The 21187-nt window shown below is 42.4% G+C and overlaps 1 protein-coding gene across 9 annotated transcripts in view; it reads left to right on the forward strand.

Annotated features, from left to right (window-relative positions):
* acot7 (acyl-CoA thioesterase 7) overlaps nucleotides 1-21187 on the forward strand; it is a 96941-nt gene that overhangs the window by 54157 nt on the left and 21597 nt on the right. For all 9 annotated transcript variants that reach the window (XM_079637374.1, XM_079637375.1, XM_079637373.1 and 6 more), the window contains 2 exons: nucleotides 1454-1570; nucleotides 13540-13724. In XM_079637374.1, coding sequence (XP_079493500.1) covers nucleotides 1454-1570; nucleotides 13540-13724 — 302 coding nt within the window. The remainder of the gene's footprint in view (nucleotides 1-1453; nucleotides 1571-13539; nucleotides 13725-21187) is intronic.

The raw sequence follows: 21187 nt of genomic DNA on the forward strand, positions 1-21187 counted from the left end.
CTTTGCAACATGCGTGTTGTAAAAATCCATTTACTGTTCCAGGATTAATGTTGTTTATAAATGTTGGTATTTCATTCAGTACTAAAACGTATGTAAAATAGTTCAGTCTATGTATGTAAAATAGTTCAGTAAAATATTCACTCTATAAAAGAGTGCTCTACCCAATATTTGTGTGGTCTGTGTGTTCATTTTTGCTTATTTGAATGTTGGATTATTACCTTATTCCTTATTATTCCTAAGTTATTACCTTACCAGTTCAGGCTTTGTAATTACACAGTGTGTCTAATAACTCTATTTATTTGTGCTGTGTGCGCATGTCAAAAATCTATTCCGATTTGAAGATTTTGACATATAAATGCGCAAATCAATAACTTAATTTAGCGTACATGTAAATACTACCATGTAAACATAGCTAATGATTTTAAAGCCATAGTTTAGCCAAAAATGAACATTCTGGCATTATTCACTCATCCTCATGTCATTCCTTAGACTGTATGTTTTTTCTTGTGGAACATAACTAGAAATTTTGTAGAATTTTCACACAGCTGTTTTCCTTACGATTCCAGTTCACAGTGGGTCTGTCAAGCTCTTAAAAACTCTCAAAAAAAACCATACAACGTGTGTGCTACATTGAGTCTTGTGAAGCCATATGATTGCTTGGTGTGGGGAAAACCTAGAATTTCATAATTCACTGATAATCCTCCTTTGCTACTACAGCTCTCAAATCTTATTCCCTCCTCTTTACATTCAGACTTGCATGTCACGTTCTGCTATTACACTTGTAAGAACCAGTGGCGTTTGGTATCAGTGGTGTCAATGACGTAAAATGGGCCATTGTGAATCAACAATGATCTGGATCTGAATGCAACCCAAATGAGAGTTGAGAGTTCAGGGTAATCTAAAGATTATTGGAGAATAACACTTTATCAACTTATGTATACTTATTGTGTTCCTCACACAAACCTATTGGAATGGTGATTGATTGTGACCTGTACTGCATAGAGAGATGTACAATTCATAAAGCACTGAACTTTGTCCCAGCTGTGTTCTGTGCAATTTATATGATTATTATTACAGCACTTACTAAGCAGTAGTGTGCTGTATTGTTTGTGCTTTATGTAATAGAATGCTCAAGATTTACATTTCACGGCAAAATGAGGATGTTCAGATTGACTATCCACCATGCAATGCCATATCAGCAAAATAATGGAAGATAATAAAATGGACTCTTGACTATTAGCTTGCATTAGCTTTTATGTCTCTGCTGATGTTATATGCAGATAGTATGCTGTTAGTTCTCTTTTGTTCTTAAATGATAGCATTTATCCTATTTAAATATCACCGCAACACTGTGATTCTAGTGGATATCAGTCAGGCGGTCCAACTGTGGTCATGACAATGTTTTTTTTGTAGAGAACTGATTGTAAATCATCTTCATATCTGCCATCCTCAGGTGTGACAATGAAGCTCATGGATGAGGTTGCAGGAATTGTTGCTGTCCGTCATTGCAAGACCAACATTGTGACGGCATCTGTGGATGCCATTAACTTCCATCGTAAGATCAAGAAAGGTAATTTAAAAAATACTTTTTAGATATTTCAAGCCTTTATTTTTTATTATTTTGATTATTATGGCTTACAGCTATGAAAACCTTTTCACAATATTACAATTTTGAATTTGGGGTTTTCATAAGATGTAAGCCATAATCATCAAAATTATAACAAATAAAGGCTTGAAATATCCCACTTTGCATGCAATGAGTCTATATAATATATTCACCTTAAGATCTCCAGAGAGGAAACGGATCTGCTCGTGCGCAAGGTTAAAGCGAGCAAGCAATCTACGGGACAAGCCGGATTCCTCCATATCTTTATTCAATTCAATTCAATTCAAGTTTATTTGTATAGCGCTTTTCACAATACATATTGTTTCAAAGCAGCTTTACAGAAAATGCATTTAAAAAATGTACAAACAAAAATACAGTTAATTAATCATAAATTTCGGGCATAACATATTGCCGGCGTTGGGTCGTCTCTTCACAGGCGTCGAGTCGTCTCATCACAGGTGTTGGGTCATCTGAAGTCTCCATGAGAGACTGGATACATAACTGGAGCTGACGAACACTATTTGAGTTATCTCGGGACAGGCATCCCGAGATAAGAACAAAAAAGGCAGATGGGAAATAATTAGCGTAGCTGTTGTTCATAATATGAATGCATTTGATCTGATTTAACTGTAGTATAAAAGGTACGATGCATTATGTGAATGCTTGGCTAAAGAGATGCGTCTTTAGTCTAGTTTTAAACTGGGAGAGCGAGTCTGAGTCTCGGACAATATCAGGAAGGCTATTCCAGAGTTTAGGAGCTAGATGTGAAAACGCCCTCCCTCCTTTAGTGGACTTAGTTATCCTAGGTACGACCAGAAGCCTTGAATTTAGCGATCTTAAAGAGCGCGATGGATTATAGAGCGATTTATGTACACAATAATAATCTTTCACATTGTAATCCTTTTATTTTTAATATTTGGCATGTTTGTGTGTTGCCGCGTGTCCTTGTGTGTGTAATAAGCAGAGTGGACGTGCTTTGTGGACCCACCTATAGGCGCTCATTACTAACGCGCTCTTAAAATAAAAAAATATATATTGCTATTACAGTCTATTTCAGTTGCCTCCAAATAGCAACGTGCCAACAATACACCTGAACACACCTCGTGTTCAGACCAGCACGCCCATGGGCGAACAGATGCAAATGCATTTGCTATTTAAACAACGTGGCGCAGGGCGTGAAAATGATAACTGCGTCGGGCTGAAACTAGAAAAAACACTTGCATCGTGCCTGGCGCTGCATTGCTGGATTAATAAAGGCCTTCTGAAGCAAAGCGATGAGTTTGTGTAAGAAAAATATTCAAATTTAACGTTACATGTAAAACTCTAGCTTCCGGCCAAACGGCCATACGCAGTCTACTTGCTTCTAAAGCGCAACTTATGACGTCAGAAGTAGCGTAAATATCAGCAGTACGTCACATTACTCGCATTAGTTGCGCTTAGACTTAAGTCGAATCCGTATGTTTGTTTGACCAGAAGCTAGTTATTTTTCTTTTCTAAGAACATTTTTCTCTCTAAGTTTTAAATATGAATATTTTTCTTATGCTAACTCATCGCTTTGCTTCAGAAGGCCTTTATTAACCTCTCAGAGCCGTGTGGAGTTCGTTTATTATGGATGGATTCACTTTTTTGAGCTTCAAACTGTTGGTTGCAATTCACTGCCATTATCAAGCTGTGAAGAGCCAGGATATTTTTTTATATACAGTAACTCCAATTGTTTTCGTCTGAAAGAAGTCATATACACTTAGGATGTCTTGAGGGTGAGTTAATCATGGGGTAATTTTCATTTTAAAGTGAACTACTCTTTTAGCTAACATTCTCCATTGGTTTTATTATCATATTACAGTTTATGATCATATTTTATTTAAAATTGTACTTTTTGATTTATTTTTATCATTCTCATGTTGACCAACCCTGTGAGAACCATCAGTGTTTTGAGTAGTTTAACAGCATGTACAGCTCCAGTCGTTAGCTTACTCCTGTTTACGGCCTGTCAACAATCTTACTCAATCTTTAGCACCCTGCCACACTAGCTGGAGACATCAGTCAACCACATAGCCATATACTGCACAGTTAGCTTACCACCTCTGTACGAACTTGCATTGGCCTTTTGCCCTTTCTTCTCACCATAAGTGTGCCAGTTTGTCTCAGATGTTCAAACCGACCATCCAGATGAAAGACCTTGAGACCTGGCAAGTTATTGTGATGGGCACCCTCTAACCCAAGGCTGTCAACGACCTACAACACCAGAGAAGAGAACAGCAAGATAAGGACAACCGTGGACTCCTGATACCCAGTCTGAGCCAGAACTACGACCATAAGGAGCTGACTAACACCATCCTCTCCTTGGCCCACACCCTTGTAAGCCTGAGCCAAGAGGTAAACAAATTGAAGCCGCGTGTAACAGAATCTGACCCCCACTCAAAGCTATGTAGACTAGCGAGTGAAGGCACAGGACAGACGCTAAGACTGTACGGAGTTACAGGATAAATGACCAGATTTCAAGATGCTCTGACAGCTGTTAAACACCGAGAGGAGCTGGAAAAAGCAGTCAAAGGACCCTGAACAAGATTTTTTTCACACAGTCACTGTTGAAAACAGCCTATGTGGAACCAAAAGAAAGAGACACTAGAGCCAAAAGCCAACCTACAAACATTTAGAGCTTGAATCAGAGCTCTGACCCAGCAGCTGGACAACACTAAAAACAACTTTGACATTGTCCAATTAGAACTGACACACTCTTACATATTGCAAAAAAAAAGAAAAAAGAAACTCCAGCAGAGCAAATTCCCTCTGTCTTGTACAGAGAAATAAAGGAGGGAACCAGAGCTCTCTAAAAACACACACAACATCAGACAGTGCAGAGAGCCCCAGCAACCACCGAGAGAAGGGGGTCCCTTCAGACAATCCCTGCAACAGAGCATGGTTTGGCCCCCGGAGACCTCAACATGCTGGCTAAGAAACATTCATATAAAATCCTGCTGGAAGAAATGACATTTGCACCTACCTTTGCGACATTGACTCTAACCTGTCAGTGATTGCCAGTGTGACCACCCAAGGTGCAGAGTTTCTGACTGGATCAACAGTCAGACTCCTTTAAAGCTGACTACCAGTAGCATGTTTAAACCATCAAGACCATCAGCTTCCTGACTGCCATGGCCCATCTGACCATCGGCCATCCAGGTTCTTTGATCCATGAGCCTAGATGTCCAAAAGGTGGGAACGTAGCGTCTGATAGTACCACGATGTTGAGGCCATAAACCCCCCCTCCATTGATGAACCAAACTGTAACATCAAAGGATATTGTCAACCTTGGGGCTCTAAAGTCTAAAGGATGGGTTCATAACCTCAGTGTTGTACTCCTCTGCTGACATTATCCAAGAAACTGTTGACACCTTCCCTGACATCAAAAGGATGGGTGGCCACATGAGACAACACAGGCTACAGGAAAAACTAACCTTTCAAAATATGCATAAAATGTAATTTTCTCCATTCAATTAATAAACAAACCATTCTTACATGGATTTATATATATTATATATCCCAGAACACGATTACAGTATATATATATATATATATATATATATATATATATATATATATATATATATATATAATATATATTTGTGTCCAGACAAAGAAGAGAGAGCGAGAGAGAGACTTCTGTTGCATGCTCTTGATTTCTGATCGTTTACTCCGCACACGTGTCATTTGGATTATAACTAAATCTTATATGCAAGTTAAACATGAATTGTTTTGTGATTTTTGGATAACGAGTGGTATCTAAATTATAACGTTTGCAGGTCAAGAAGTTTCATGAACGCAAACATCCGAAGTGTGTGCCCCAAAAACTGCATCTCAGTGTTTGCCGTTTCAGACAGTGACAATACTCAATTGAATTCTCTTGATTTATTATGTGCCTTATGTGCAGTTTTAATATTTTTTTTTTTTTTTTGCTGTGGTGTGGATTTTTAAATAACTTTGATTAATTAATTGATTATTAATTGATTATTTATTTTCAGTGTCAGTTTTTGGCCAAGTGCATCCTGATTTTTTTTTTTTTTCAGTTTCGACTAGGGTGACCACCATCAAACAAACCAAATGTGGGGCGATTATAAATTTGTGTGGGACAATGTGGGACATGTTACCAACACTAAAACATAACCTGAAACTGTTGTATAATGTTAATCTAACTTAATAAAAACTTTTGTATTCTGCCTTTCAGCTGATAAAAATTATTTGTTCTTTAGTCCATTCCTAAAAATAACACCATTACATCACAATGTAACATAACATGTCTTTATTTTACGTATAATGTCATTTAAATTCAACATCACTGAGCCCAAAGGCAGCAGGCATCATGCAAACTGTTTTTAAAACAGTTCTGACCAAGTCCAACTAAAATCCAACAAAATAAATGAACAAATAAAATATAAAACATCATGAAATTAGATCATTGACAGCCTTATATATTAAGAATATATTAAACCATAAGTGTTCATATTTTTAGAAAGGATGTGAATTAAAACTACCACAGCAGGCAACAAGTTGATAAATTCGGTTAAAGTTAAATTTACCGAATTATCCATTTGTTTTCTGACAGGGAACCCATGGAACGAATCACCCTCCACATTTTGATTGACAGCTGTCACAACCTACTAGTGACCGTGTTAACTCCTTTCTTTTCAACCATTGGATAGGATTTAAAAAACACCTATTGTATATACTTCTGACAAAGCGCTGTTAAATATAGGAGAAAACCTACACCGCAAAAATAATAAATGAAATGCTTTCTTTAATAGGCAAAAGAACGCATGCACGTTCTACGCAAAGCGCAAAAGGTGGTCACCCTAGTTTCGACCCAGAATTTTAATTTAGGTGCATACCTAGTTTTGCTTTACCACAAATAAAACAATTGACTCCAAGCACACCTACGCAACATGCTTATAAAATATTTTACAAATCTTTAATAATATTTGAATTCAGGGTGAAGATTTACATAGGCCAGACATCACTTTTGAATTAAATGCTACAAATGTATTAGTTATACTGCTGCACATTACTCTATTAGATCTTGTTGCATTCCAAGTCAGATGTGGGTATTCATTAGCCTGGTTCTACCAGACTCTCGTACATTTCATTTGTACAGAGAGTCTGGCCACTCTCCATTGACAAGCGTTAACTTCCTTGAGGGCGGGTACTTTAAAACTATTGGATCTGCCCAGAGCCACTCTGGATCTGCCATAACCAATCGCTAACGTTTGGTCGTGACGTATGACGACTCAAACTAGCGCATGACCTCAACGTCATCATTCTCAGCCACTCTCTCTGTTCGCTGATTTGACCGGTAAAAAATTGACTGGAGAGAACCCAAGAATACACCACAATCCCAGACGTAGTTCTGAAGGAAAATAAAAATTGAGCGGAAGTACAGTACGTAGGAGGGCGGAGCCAGGCTAGGTATTCATTGCCTGATGTCCGAACATACTTTCTTCGGAACATACTTTTTTCTTTTTGCTCGAAGTGGCATTCTGTTGCACTTTCAGAAATTCTAATTTTGTGAGTGAATAGAACAACATTAGAGCAATATATCGGCATAATATGGCTACTGGGATTTATTGTTTACTGTTAGGAATTTTTTGTGAAAGAGAACACAAACTCCTTCAGGATGCATGAAGCCTTGAGGTTTACTATTCTTCGTTATTGAATGACTCCGCAAAGATGAAATATTTATTCTATTAATTATGTTTATTACTTCATCCATTCATTACTCACCTGACACAAAAATACTCTAAAAGCTATTCATGTGCTAATTCTATAAAATTTTACAAACAATCCCATGCACTATCCATGTATAATGGTCTCTAAATATACAAAATTCTTTCTAGTGTGTTCAAAAACCTTGCTTGTAATCAGTCTTCTCAGATAAGAAAAACTTTCAAAGCCACGTGTGTCTTTCTGACATAAACTTGGTAAAGCTTTCAGGATTTTTGAATTATTTATTATATTTTAGTGTCAGCTAATTTAGCTGTGACTTAACCCATCAACATTAATTTCGACATCTCTAGGGTCGAACAGTATGGATTGTTTCAACGCAGCTTTACAGTGATAATAGAAATTAGTGTAACAGTGAAGTTGCGAAGATCATTAGTCATTAACTTAGGGGCCGCTAACACAACACCGTTCTAACAGAAAACCCTTAACACGCTCTGGTTTGAAGGTGCAAACGATTATCCGTTTTCTCTGCGCAAACCTCAAAAACACAAACCCGTGAAAACGCAGACGGCAGAGTCTGGAGATCTAAGTTTCCTCTAGAAAAGGATATGGTAGAGTAGGTGATAGTTCTCTCAGAAAGACCACTGTCTTGTGGTCAGTGAGTTTACTGTCTAAGACAGTTTACGCTTCACTGTCTAAACAGTGAGTTTAGTCCGGTGGGAGTAACAGCAGTCTTACCTGTTGATGGATTAAAGATCTATCATTTACTCACTCATCATGTCTTTCCACAAATGGTATTCAGATATGTTTTTCTGTGGAACACAAAAGGAGACATTTTTAAGCATATATTCTCATTTTTAATTTTCTTTCTCTTATTGTTTGCTGACTGGATGAGGAATGTGGTTTGTGTGACTGGGATAAGCTTTTCTGTTTATGCTTCGTAAGGGAATGCATGTTGACTGTCTTTAGTGATACACAAGGTTGATTCTTTCCAGATGTCCTGGTTTCTCTATTTCAAACATTAGCATCCCTTCCTGGATTCACTGAACTCAAGTTAAGTCAAACTTGAATGGTTTAATGACTTTAATGGCTGTAATGGTTAGGTCAGCTTTGTGGCATGCTTTAAACTTGTTTTATACTTTTCCTGGCACCCTTATATAAACGTCATAAGTGGGACTATTCATAGCCTACTCTCTGTCTCTCTGTATACTGAGACAGCCACATGCAAGCATTTTAAATTCTCTGGTAGACAAAACGTATAATAAAAAATCCCAGATTTCCACTGTGGTCTCTGACATTACAAACTCAAATTAACCGCAGGAGCTAGAAACAAATGTTTTACTGTGTTTCTAGATGTGCTTAAATTCACAATCCTGTTTACAGGACAAGGATTATAAATATAATTTAGTGTTACATATAAAGATATTGACAATAGTGCTAAAAACATAAGAACATTTATTTTACACAATATTTAGTCCAAATATTTCATTCATATAACATTTTTGAAACCCCGAATATATCTATTTAATACATTGATAAGAACACACTTTTGTTTATCAGTATGTTAATAAGATGCAGTTCCCTTTCGAGTGGAACTCAATGCTGTGTCATTACTCTGAAGAGGGTCGCACATCAGACGAGAAGCCAAGCTACGGCTCAGGACCATGATCTAAATCCTTCCGTGCCACAGAGCGCTATTTACATCGTTTTATACTAAATTTACATTATATTTGTCTCAAATGGTGTTTAATGTACCCTTCACCCTGTGCTGCAAGATGCATTTAGTTTTACATTCATTTTCAGAAATCAGCTGCGCGTATGAAAATTATTGTATTTTCAGGTGAGATTCTCAATTAATTCAGTTAATGTACATCCTGAGGTAAAGTGTTCAGACTGCAGACTCAGCAACGATTGTATTTAATTGTACAGTACAATCATAACATAATACAGGCATTATCTTAATTCCATAATGTCCTTTAACAAAATATTGCTGGCCATAAACTCAGAAATTGCGCTTTCGGTGTGCGATACCTCGAGTTGTCCTAGACGCGGCGCTGCACTGCGCTTCTCGTCCGGTGTGCGACCCCCTTGACACTATGGTAACGCTTCTATTTTAGCCAGTGTCTGAACCATGTGTGGCAACATGCAACAATTCTATTGGCCAACAGCATGGTGAGGTGATGTAGCGTAAGTGCGTCACCAAGACCATAAATATATGCACGTCACCAGCTTCTTCGTCTTCAGGAAGCCATTTGTTTGTTTATGGAAAGTATTTCAGTTTGTTAGGAGTTGGGGGAAAAATACTTTGTCTACTATCTTAGTTTGTGCTCAGTTTAAGAAATGGCATCCGGTAAAAATTACAAGCTGTATGTTCCACCATGCCCTTACAAGGGATGATAAATACGATGTATGTGTCATCTGCTTAATATCGGAGTATGCTAGATCGACTCTCAGGGGAGCCGATTTCCCTTATTGTGAGCGCTTTGAGGAAGCTATGTTCCCTCTGGCTATTTTTTCACGAACTATGAGAGTCAGGCATCTGCACCCTGTGATTATTTGACTATCGTGGGGTTTAGAGAGTTGGGTGTGCAGCGATGCCACATGCCGATGTCCAGGTGGATCTCCTCCCACACCTGGACCAGGACATCAGTAAGCTCCTGGACAGTCTGTTGTGCTACTTGGCGGCTTCGGATTCTCCGATACATACAGGTGAAACTCGAAAAATTTTAATATCGTGCAAAAGTTTATTTATTTCAGTAATTCAACTTATTCAAAGGTGAAACTAATGTATTATATAGACTCATTACATGCAAAGTGAGATATTTCAAGCCTTTTATTTGTAATAATTTTGATGATTATGGCTTACATCTATGAATTTTCATAAGCTGTATGCCATAATCATTAAAATTATAACAAATAAAGGCTTGAAATATCTCACTTTGCATGTAATGAGTCTATATAATATATAGTTTCAACTTTTAAGTTGAATTACTGAAATGAATTAAATTTTGCACAATATTAAAATTTTTCAAGTTTGTCAAGTAATGTCCTAGAGGTTTTCAATTGGATTTAGTTCTGGGTAACGTGAGGGCCAGTCAATGGCATCAATACCTTCCTCATCTAAAAACTGCCTACACACTCTTGCCACATTATCATGCACCAGGAGTAACCCAGGCCCCACTGCACCAGCATAAGGTCTGACAATGGCTCTGAGAATTTCATCCCAGTACCTAACAGCAGTAAGGGAACCATTGGATAGCACGCAGAGGTCTGTGTTTAATGTCCTCCCCAGACCATTACTGACCCACCACCAAACCGGTCATGCTGGACGATGTTGCATGCAGCATAACCTTCCCTAAGGGATCTCCATACTCTTTCACGTCACAGTCACATGTGCCCAGTGCCAATTCTGGTGTTCTCTGGCAATGCCAATCGAACTGCACGGTACTGAGCTGTGAGACCAGCTCCCACTAGAGGACGTCGGGTCCTCATGCCACCCTCATGAAGTCTGTTTCTGATAGTTTGGTCAGAAACATGCACACCAGTTACCTGTTTGAGGTCATTTTGTAGAGATCTGGCAGTGCTCCTCCTGTTCCTCCACGCACAAAAGAGCAGATACCGGTCCTGCTGCTGAATTGTTGCCCGGTCCCTGTCCAGCTCTCCTTGTGTAACTGCCTGTCTCCTGTATCTCCTCCATGCTCTTGAAACTGTGCTGGGAGACACACCAAACCTCCTTGCAACGGCATGTATGGATGTGCCATCCTGGAGGAGCAGGACTGCCTCTGCAACCTGATTGGTTTGCAGGTACTGCCTCATGCTACAGACAGTGATAAGGAGCCTAACAAAACACAAAACTAAAGACAAATCTTTCAGGAAGAATAAGGCGAGAACAATTGTCTATGGCCACCACCTGCAAAATCATTCCCTTTTTTGGGGGTTGTCTTGCTATTGCCTCTCCAGTGCATCTGTTGTCACTTTAATTTGCACCAAAGCAAGTGAAACTGATTCACAATCAATTGTGCTTCCTAATTGAACAGATTGATATCCCTGAAGTCTATTTGACTTGGTGTTATACTGTGATGATTAAGTGTTCCCTGTTTTTTTTTTAGCATTGCAATTTCTTTGAAATAGGAAAAGTTATTGTAGCCATTAAACAACTAAAAGATGTAAGATATTTCTAAACAAAAACACTATGTAAGAACTGAAAGCAGAATATAGACATTGAATACTCAAAACCCAGGAACATATTTTCTAGTAGATTAAATAAGTCTGGAATTCTATAGGCCTACTGTTAATTTGTCTTAAGTGACCAGATGAATTAAACGGAAAGACAGTAAAGGAATGATAATATATCTGCCCTCAGGCTCAGTTTCCATGGAAATAAAGATTAGACGTATACATCAAAGAGGGCAGGAAATGGACCTAACCATTTCAACCATTCTCTCTTGCTCAGCTTTGCTTTAAATGACAAATTACCATGAAGGCTTTTTAAATTTGCAAAATCAAAATTTAAATGAGCAAATCAGGGTTCAGAGTTCTTATGAAGTCATTCTACACCTACTACAGGGCTCCATTAAATGTCTAAATGCATACATTAAGCTTTTTCCCCCCCAGAATCATTAAGGGAATGTGGTGTATCAGGCATAATGAGGTCTGTCCATTCTTGGGCTATGTATCCTTAATATGTTAATAGAGAGGACAAGTGAAATGAAAAAATTAAAGGGAGCAAGTTATACTCTGAAAAAATCTTGACTGATAAGATCAGAGTCGTCAGATAGAAAGCTGGAGGGGGAAGCAAGTGACGCATTGGTTACCCCCAACCACATAAAGAAACAACCTTCTGCAAATTCATACAGCCTTATTAATTCTCTCATTCTCCATGCCGACTAGAATCTTTTCATCTGTATTCTGTGTTAGCTATGAGCTTTACATAAAGTTACAATTAAAGCGTACAGTATATGCTGCACAGTGCATTATGCCAGTGGTTGCCAGAGCTCATTCTGTTGTGATCAGAACTGATCCGTTTCATACAGCAGGGAAAATAATTCTAAATGTAATACAATTCAACCAAAATATTTTGATGTATACAGGTGCAAATTAGTTGAATGACATCCCCTCATCCTCAAAAACCATGATCAAAACTATAAAAGTTAAAGTAAAATATGTCCCAGTCTACATTAATAGAGGTTGACCGATAAATCAGGAAATATTGGGCTTGTGCAGACCATGTAATGTTAACCATATTACAGGCTTTGAAAGGCCTGTATATGGTTGAAAGTGAGAAGAAATATTATGCACAATTTATATCTTTGGTTAAAATGCAACATAAAGCAGTTTGTACCAAGGAATTGTGTAATGTCTACGCCACTAGCATCACCAACTATATTTGCAAAATTCATTACTATTTTCAAACAGTTTACCCAAGCACTCTTATCATCCAAAGATAATACCTATAATGCTAAAATTTGCTGCTCAACTGATATAGAACACACATAGAGTACTGATCAAATGTATACTTGTAAACTGTAACTAGAATACACAGAGAGTCGCTTTTCATAAAAAGCATCGACCAGATAAATGAAAATGTACATTTACTGGTAGTGTTGTCAACATTACCGACTTCAGTACCAAGTCGGCACTGAAATAATAAAATAGTGACACATTTGTTTAAGAATCCGTTCAACAGCGCTCAAAATGCTAGAGGGAAATGCTGGTATCTTCACATTTTAAAACAGCACTGAATTGACAACAATATCTACAAGTGATGAAAACAAAAATCTACAGCTATCGCAAAAATTCCAAAAGGTCTCTCAAATCCTTGTGATAATCCATAATTATTTTACTGTTGTCTTTTCAGAAAGGGAAAGCCTTCTGCTGCCCTATTGTATGATACCAAAGAGGGGTTTGCCATTATTTGGACAAACTGGTTAACAGCTTACACCATTGGTTAATTTCTTCTGTGACATATCAGACCGCAAAAAAAACAAACAAAAAAAAATAGCAATGTTTTGATAGTGCCACAGTGTTTGCCCTCTTCAAGACGTCAACTTACAAATGGCATTTTTTGTAGTTGACTCCACATTGAACACAATTACACACACTGATTTCCACAACCCCACTGTTTATGTACTCCTTAATTTATTATAATAAGAAAATTGTTACATTGAATTCTGTAGACACATACAGTACTTCTAATACCTGACATTATGTGACCCCTGCAGGCTGTGTCATTACTGTTTCCGGGCGAATGACCTTCACCAGTAATAAGTCAATGGAGATTGAGGTTTTTGTTGATGCTGACTATCTGGTGGAGGCTGAGAAGGGAAAATATAGAGCTGTCACAGCCTTTTTCACCTATATCTCACTGGACAAAGACAACAAGCCCCTTCCTGTGCCACCACTGAAGGTGAGTAATTCAGAACTCATGTACAATAAGCGTAGTTAATAGTGAGAATTGGACCCTAATCTAAAGTGTGATTGACATTATTAATCCAAATTTATATTTAAAATGTCTTTTTAACAAGAAAAAGATTGCTGCAGATTGAAATTGAAGGTTAAGTTGATTGCAGTGCAGTGTGGAATATAGCACAGTGCTCTCCACTATACGCCAGTGCACATTTTTGCCAAATATAGTAGTTGATCAGAGTTTGCTATACATACAAACGTTTTGCCTAGTATACACAAAAGTAGAACAATCTGCAGTTATATATCACTGATGAAGAGTTAAGGCCATTACACACTGAGTCCGAAATTTTCGTATGCGTTTTTTCGTATTCGTGATTCGGTGGCTCTGAATTGTCAAAGCACCATTCAAACACCATTCAAACTGCTTGTTACGGATGCGAAAAACGCAGAAAATCGAACCCGTTTCGACATAACGTGAGGTCGTATTTATTTTTTAACGTGCGAAAATTTCGGATGCAATGGCCTTTAATCTCAAAAATATTTTGCTCTTTGCACTTTACAGCATTTTTTTGCATGTCTTTTTGAGGTTTGAAGTAATAACTTAACAGTTGGAGAGCTTTTGCCTAGTTCATTGTGTGTGGACCCTTTTGTCTACTTTAAAAAAGAAAAAAAAAACTGTTTGATTTACAGGTAGTTTTGTGACATTGGACTGTGCATATACATCTCGCGCTACACCATTTCTTTCACCAACATATTATACACAGAAATAATACATACTATATACTGCAGAAATAGTAATTTATGAACAGAGTCAGTCTTTCTTAAAGTAATGAATTATTCATATCCAACATTAGCTAGGCTCGAACGTCACCACACACGTGGTGTGCAATACCTCGAGTTGTCCTAGACGTTGTCCGAAACTGTAGCAGTGATCAATTACTCTGGGGTGCGTTTTCCAAAGGCATCGTTAGCCAACTATGGTCGAAAGTTCAGTTGTTACTAACGATTTGGTTTTGCGTTTTTCCAACAAACAAGCGCATATAGCATTGCACGCATGTGTGGTTGTAACTACAGCTCTCTACCTCTGGTTAGAAACATAGTTTCTTGTTAGTATGGTATGGACATGGACTTGCATAGAGCATGCTCTTGGGCACAATAAGCAAGCTAACATTCGGTGTATTCTACATCTTTCATCCCACATAAGTATACACATTTGAATTCTATATAGTTTAGCGTGTCAACAATCAACACGGTTTTGGAAGAGTGTGCATGTGCATTAAAGTATAAGGGAAGTATGACATAAGAAGGAACCCGCAATGAATCAAACAAGAAATAAAACAAGAAATTTGAATTAGTCCTCAGATGCCATGGTTATTACAGCAGCATCTCAGAGAAATTATGGTGTGGAGAAAGCTGAATGAACTAAATGGCTGAATAAACCGTAAATATATGGAACCGTAAAGTGCACGCAATACTAACATGATTTAAAAAAAATATCGACTTCCTGTGGTTTGTGTGAATTAACTATAATAATATGATATTAGTAAAGTCAAGTCATCTTCATTTATATAATGCTTTTAACAATGTAGATTGTTTCAAAGCAGCTTTACAGTAGTAAATGGATAATTTAAGGTAACAGATATTGTTTTGGCTTTATAGCGGTTCTTGAATAAATATATTTTCCAGCTAAAGTTAGTTTTGATTGATTCACTTCCTTCGCAGTGATCATTAGTTATTAAATTAGAGACCACTAAGACGACACCGTTCTCTCTACACAGACTTTAAACGCAAACCTGTGAGAAACGCTGGTGGCGCTCACGTGCGCATTAAGAATTAATTCTATAGTTATGCACATTTGAATATATGTGCGCAGGTTTGTAATTCCCTACAAACCAAGCCTTAACAAACTACTTGTCTGGCCTTAAACATTTTTAGACCAAATTGTATCACTTTGGGGTAGATACGCGAAACTGAAATTATCCCGACAACGCTTTATCTGTAGAATAGTAAAGGGATCTTCCATAGGGAGAGGTTAGTTGGCACTTCAGCACTGAGTTGTCAATGTCATCGGGTCCAGGCGAAGGTACTGGGTATCTGGATACGGCCTGGATCCGGCAGGCTGCGGGAAAACCTTGGGATAAACGAAGACACTAACATTAGCGTAGATGCCATTCTTCTTATGATGTAACGAGTACATCAGGATTTAAGGGAAGTGTTCCCAGTTCCGGCTGACCTAATCTATGCAGCCTAATATTGAGTTATAGAAGTCTATAATGCATTATGTGAATGCTAGGTCAAAGAGATGTGTCTTTAATCTAGCTTTGAATTGACAGAGTGTCTGCTTCCTGGACAATGGTAGGAAGACTGTTCCAAAGTTCTCTTACGAGAGGTTCTCTCGTACTGCGTACTGAAAGTACGCACCGGGTAAAGTCTCTTTGCTCGAGATATTGAAGCCAAAATTTATCCTTAAATTTGTATATATTGTAAACGCAGTGCAGCAGCAGTCAGACCTAGAGCGGGCTATCCGCGGCAACTGCTGCAGCCTACCACTGAGCCCCTGGCGTGACGTCACGCGTCACAGCCCGCCAAAATGGGGGTGGCTTAGCGTATATAAGGGGCAGTCAGGCTGCTAAACACTTGATTTTAATCTCTTCAGCGACGCTCTATGCTACGCTGACCTCTGAGAGAAGCCGCCGCCGTCGAATCCAGCGACCAGCCAGCTTAGGACAGCGCCTGAGGAAGCCGGCCGTCTTCGCCACCTTCAGCCGTCCGTGCCAGCTACGCTATCCGGCGTCATATCCTTTTTATGTCTATGATATAATGTATTATCCTCTCCGTGCGTTCGCCGCTGCAACGCACGTGTCTAAAAGAGCACGAGGTGTTTGTTTCAAAATGCCTCGTTTTTCCCGCTCAGCGATGGAGACCGCCATCTTCTGCGCTCTCCGCCTGGGACAGGACCACGCAGCCCTCGCTCTGTCTTCGGGAGGCTGCGTTCACTGCGAGGAACTGCCAATGTCGACCCTGCGGGCTCGACTTGCCGCGTTCGACGCTGAGGATGTCACTCCGGCTGTCTTCGGCGGGCCGCGCAACAGAAGTGCCGCCCCCAGAGACCCCCTCCCCCCCCGACACGCAGCTGCCGGCCTCGGCCCTCACTGCTGTCGCCTCAGGGGATGAGGTGGATGGAGAACCATCGATGATGGCTGCTTTTGGGATACAAATTCCCCCAGTGAATAAGCGGTCGCAGCGCACTTCTGCCCGTCATCCGCGAGATGGCGCTCAAAGTCTGCCCTCCCGCTAAGGCCTGCAACGGACCTTCTTCGCAGCGACGACAGATCGCGCTCTGACAGCCGCCACAAGCCGCCTCCCCCCTGGGGACCCCGGCCCAAGATCGCGTTGAAACCTGAGCCGCGAGGTCCTCCTAGCAGCCGCACGGAGGAGAAGATGCGCGAGTCCCGCCGCGTCCGGACCGCCATCAAACCTACCCGCTCTGCCAGTCCCCTTAGCAAGGCTACTGCAGTAGTGTATACCGCAGCCAACGAGCCAGTTGCTTAACCCGCTCGCCTGCACACAGACGCCGTTTCCACGGCGACCCAGATAAATCTCATAAAGAGTGTAATGTCTGTTTTTCCGGCTCACGCCGACGGTGTTTTCAAGTGTAGAAGATGTGCCCACGCCACTGTGTTCACCCTACACATAAGCACGATCCCCCCCGGTGTCCCTCACTGTCACAGAGCCCACTCACATAAGCGGGCACGCGCCGCTCGAGTGTTAGACGTAGGATATGTGCCCACGTTACAGTGCCCACACCTACTCACTGCCCGCTCTGTTACACAGTTAAGTTATTCCAGGAGACGAAAGCTTTAACAGTCGTGTTGTGAACGTAAGCCCTGTGACCGCTCACTCACACTCACTGATAAATGCTGCAACCCCGGCGCCGCTCACGCGCCCCGCTGTTCTCGCCACAGAATGATTTCCGTACAAGCGATCGAATCATTGGGTGTGTAATGCAGCCGGCCGCCCTGTACAGACATCGAGAGCGCGCGCGCCTCGCTGATACCTCCGCTACAGTTTCTCGACCCCACGCAGTGCGGCGATCGGAACGCGGAGACCTTTGTTTACCGGCCGTGTTGTGAACGTAAGCCCTGTGAATGCTCACGACACGAGCACTCACACTTACTGATACACACTGTAAACCAACGCCGCTCACGCGCCCCGCTGTTCGCGCCACAAAATGTTCTCCGTCCAAAGCGGCCGAGTCATTGAATGTGAAACAGCCGGCCGCCCTATACAGACATCGAGAGCGCGCGCGCCTCGCTGATACCTCCGCTACAGTTTCTCGACCCCCGCGCAGTGCGGCGATCGGAACGCGGATACCATCGTATAACCGGCTGTGTTGTCAACGTAAGCCATGTGAGCACTCACGAGCACTCACACTTACTGATAAACACTGTAACCCCGGCGCCGCTCACGCGCCCCGCTGTTCTCGCCACATAATGTTCTCCGTCCAAATCGATCGAGTCATTAGGTGTAATGCAGCCAGCTGCCGCTGTCAGCGAGCCGCCTTATTCAGACATCGAGAGCGCGCGCGCCTCGCTGATACCTCCGCTACAGTCTCTCGACCCCGCGCAGTGCGGCGATCGGAACGCGGATACCATTGTATAACCGGCTGTGTTGTGAACGTGAGCCCTGTGAGCGCTCACGCTTACTAACAAACACTGTACCCCCAACACCGCTCACGCGCACCGCTGTTCGCTCCACAAATTGTTCTCCGTCCCTAGCGACCGAGTTACTGAATGTGAAACAGCAGGATGCTGCCGTCAGCGAGCAGCATTACTCAGCCAACGAGGGCGCGCGCGCCGCGCTGATACCTCCGTTTTAGTTTCTCGAGCCCGCGCAGAGCGGCGCTCAGAACACGGAGACCATTCTGCCCCTAGCTATGCGTGCGAAAGCATGGGAAGCGATCCCGGGCGTGTCAGAATGGGTGCTGAACGTTGTAAAACAGGGCTATACACTGCAGTTCGCCCGCCGTCCCCCGCGCTTCCGAGCCCGTACAGTGACGAGCGTGAACCCAGAAGTAGCACACCTACTTCGTGCAGAAATAGCAAAACTGTTATGAAAAAGGGGGCAATAGAGCCGATACATCCTTCTATGAGCGAGTCAGGCTTTACAGCCGTTATTTTCTCGTGCCCAAGGAGGACTGAGCGCTCAGACCTATATTAGATCTGAGACATTTGAACAAAGCTCTTATGAAAAGACCGTTCAAAATGATCACGACCAGACAAATCCTCGCGCAGATTCGCCCGAGGGACTGGTTTATTTCTCTCGATCTGAAAGACGCGTACTTTCAGATTCAGATCATACCCCGTCACAGGCCATTCTTGAGATTCGCCTTCGACGGTCAGGTATATCAGTACACCGTCCTGCCGTTCGGCCTGTCTTTAGCACCCCGTACATTTACGAAGTGCATGGACGCGGTGCTCGCTCCCCTGAGGCGTCAGGGGATGCGAATATTGAACTATCTGGACGACTGGCTGATTTTAGCACAATCAGAGGCGGAACTCGTGTCTCACAGAGCTGTGCTACTCAGTCATCTGGAAAACCTGGGTCTCACGGTCAATTGGACCAAGAGCTCACTGCTGCCCCGTCAGTCAGCTTCCTTTCTGGGAATACAGCTCGACTCGGTGGCAATGACGGCTCGCTTGTCAACACAGCGCGCGTCTGGCCGCGTCTTTCCAGAAAGACAAAGTGTTTCCCCTGAAAACGTTTCAGAGAATGCTGGGCTTTATGGCTTCAGCCGCAGCAGTGCTCCGGCTAGGTCTATTGCGTATGCGCCCCCTGCAACGATGGCTCAACGCTCGTGTACATCACGAGCCTGGGCTTCCGGCGGTTTCCGAATCAGAGTGACTCAGAGCTGTGTTTCAGCTCTGCAGCCCTGGTTAGTGACCGACTGGTATCAGCGGGGAGTTACGATGGGAACTGTCTCGTACCGAAAAGTTATCTCGACGGACGCCTCCAACCTAGGTTGGGGCGGGATATTCGAGGGCAGACCGGTCTTTGGCCTATGGTCAGACACGGAGAAGCTCCTCCATGTAAACTGTCTGGAGATGATAGCGGTCGAGTACACTGTGAAACACTTCCTCCCTTTTCTGCGGGGCCACCACGTACTGGTTCGAACGGACAACATGTCTGTGGTATCATACGTGAACCGCCAGGGCGGTGTCAGATCCAGGACCCTCTGCGATCTGGCGGAACGCCTCCTCGTCTGGGCTCAGCACCACTTGCGCTCGCTCAGAGCCGCGCATGTGCCAGGACGCCTGAACGACTGACCGGACAGACTGTCCAGGAACAATATTCCCCCTGGGGAATGGTCCCTGCACCCTCAGTCAGTCCAGTTATTGTGGCACCGTTTTGGCAAGGCGGAAGTCGACCTATTTGCGTCGACAGACAACGCCCATTGCCCAAGGTTGGCCCAAGGCCCAGACATGGCCCAGATGCCCGTTATACGCGTTCCCTCCGGTCTCATTGTTACCACAAGTAATCAAGAGAATCAGGGAAATGCATCACTCGGTGCTCCTCATAGCCCCCCGATGGGAGAATCAGACATGGTTCTCGGAGTTGGTGCGGCTGTCAGACTCAGCCCCATGGCCGATCCCGGTGAGGAAAGACCTCCTTTCCCAAGCCGGCGGATCGATTTGGCATCCTCATCCAGAACTATGGTCTCTGCATGCATGGATAATCAACGGGTACCCGTTGCTTTGCCAGAAGGGGTCGTGAACACGATCACGCAATCTAGAGCCCCCTCTACCAGGCGGCTTTATGCGTCTAAATGGTCTGTGTTTACTAAGTGGTGCACGGGCAAGGGCCTACAGCCACAAACGTGCGGAGTTTCGTGGGTGCTTTGCTTCCTTCAAGAGATGTTGGACAGGGGCAGGTCCCCCTCCACACTCAAAGTATATGTCGCGGCCATCGCAGCGTTCGCCGAGTCGACGCGCGGCCAGGCGATAGGAAGGAATGAGCTCATCACCCGCTTCCTTAGAGGAGCCAGGAGGATGAATCCCCCACGGCCCCCCTCGGTTCCTATCTGGGATCTTTCCCTGGTCTTAGAGGCCCTGAAAGCACATCCCTTCGAACCGTTACACTCTGTGGATTTGAAGTACCTCGCGTTCAAAACCGTGTTTCTGATTGCTCTTGCATCAGTTAAACGTGTGGGTGACTTACACGCGCTCTCTGTGAGCGCTGCGTGCCTCGAGTTTGGACCTAATGACTCTAAAGTCATCCTTAAACCGAGACATGGCTATGTCCCCAAAGCGATCGGTACCCCGTTCAGAGCACAGATCATTTCACTCTCAGCTTTGCCGGCATCAGGCAGCGAGGTCGACGCGAACCTCCTTTGTCCTGTCAGAGCGCTGAGAATTTACGTCACGCGCTCCGCCGCCTTCAGGCGCTCGGAGCAGCTTTTTGTTT

The sequence above is a fragment of the Phoxinus phoxinus genome, assembly GCF_949152265.1.
Source record: "Phoxinus phoxinus genome assembly, chromosome: 15".
NCBI lineage: Eukaryota > Metazoa > Chordata > Actinopteri > Cypriniformes > Leuciscidae > Phoxinus > Phoxinus phoxinus.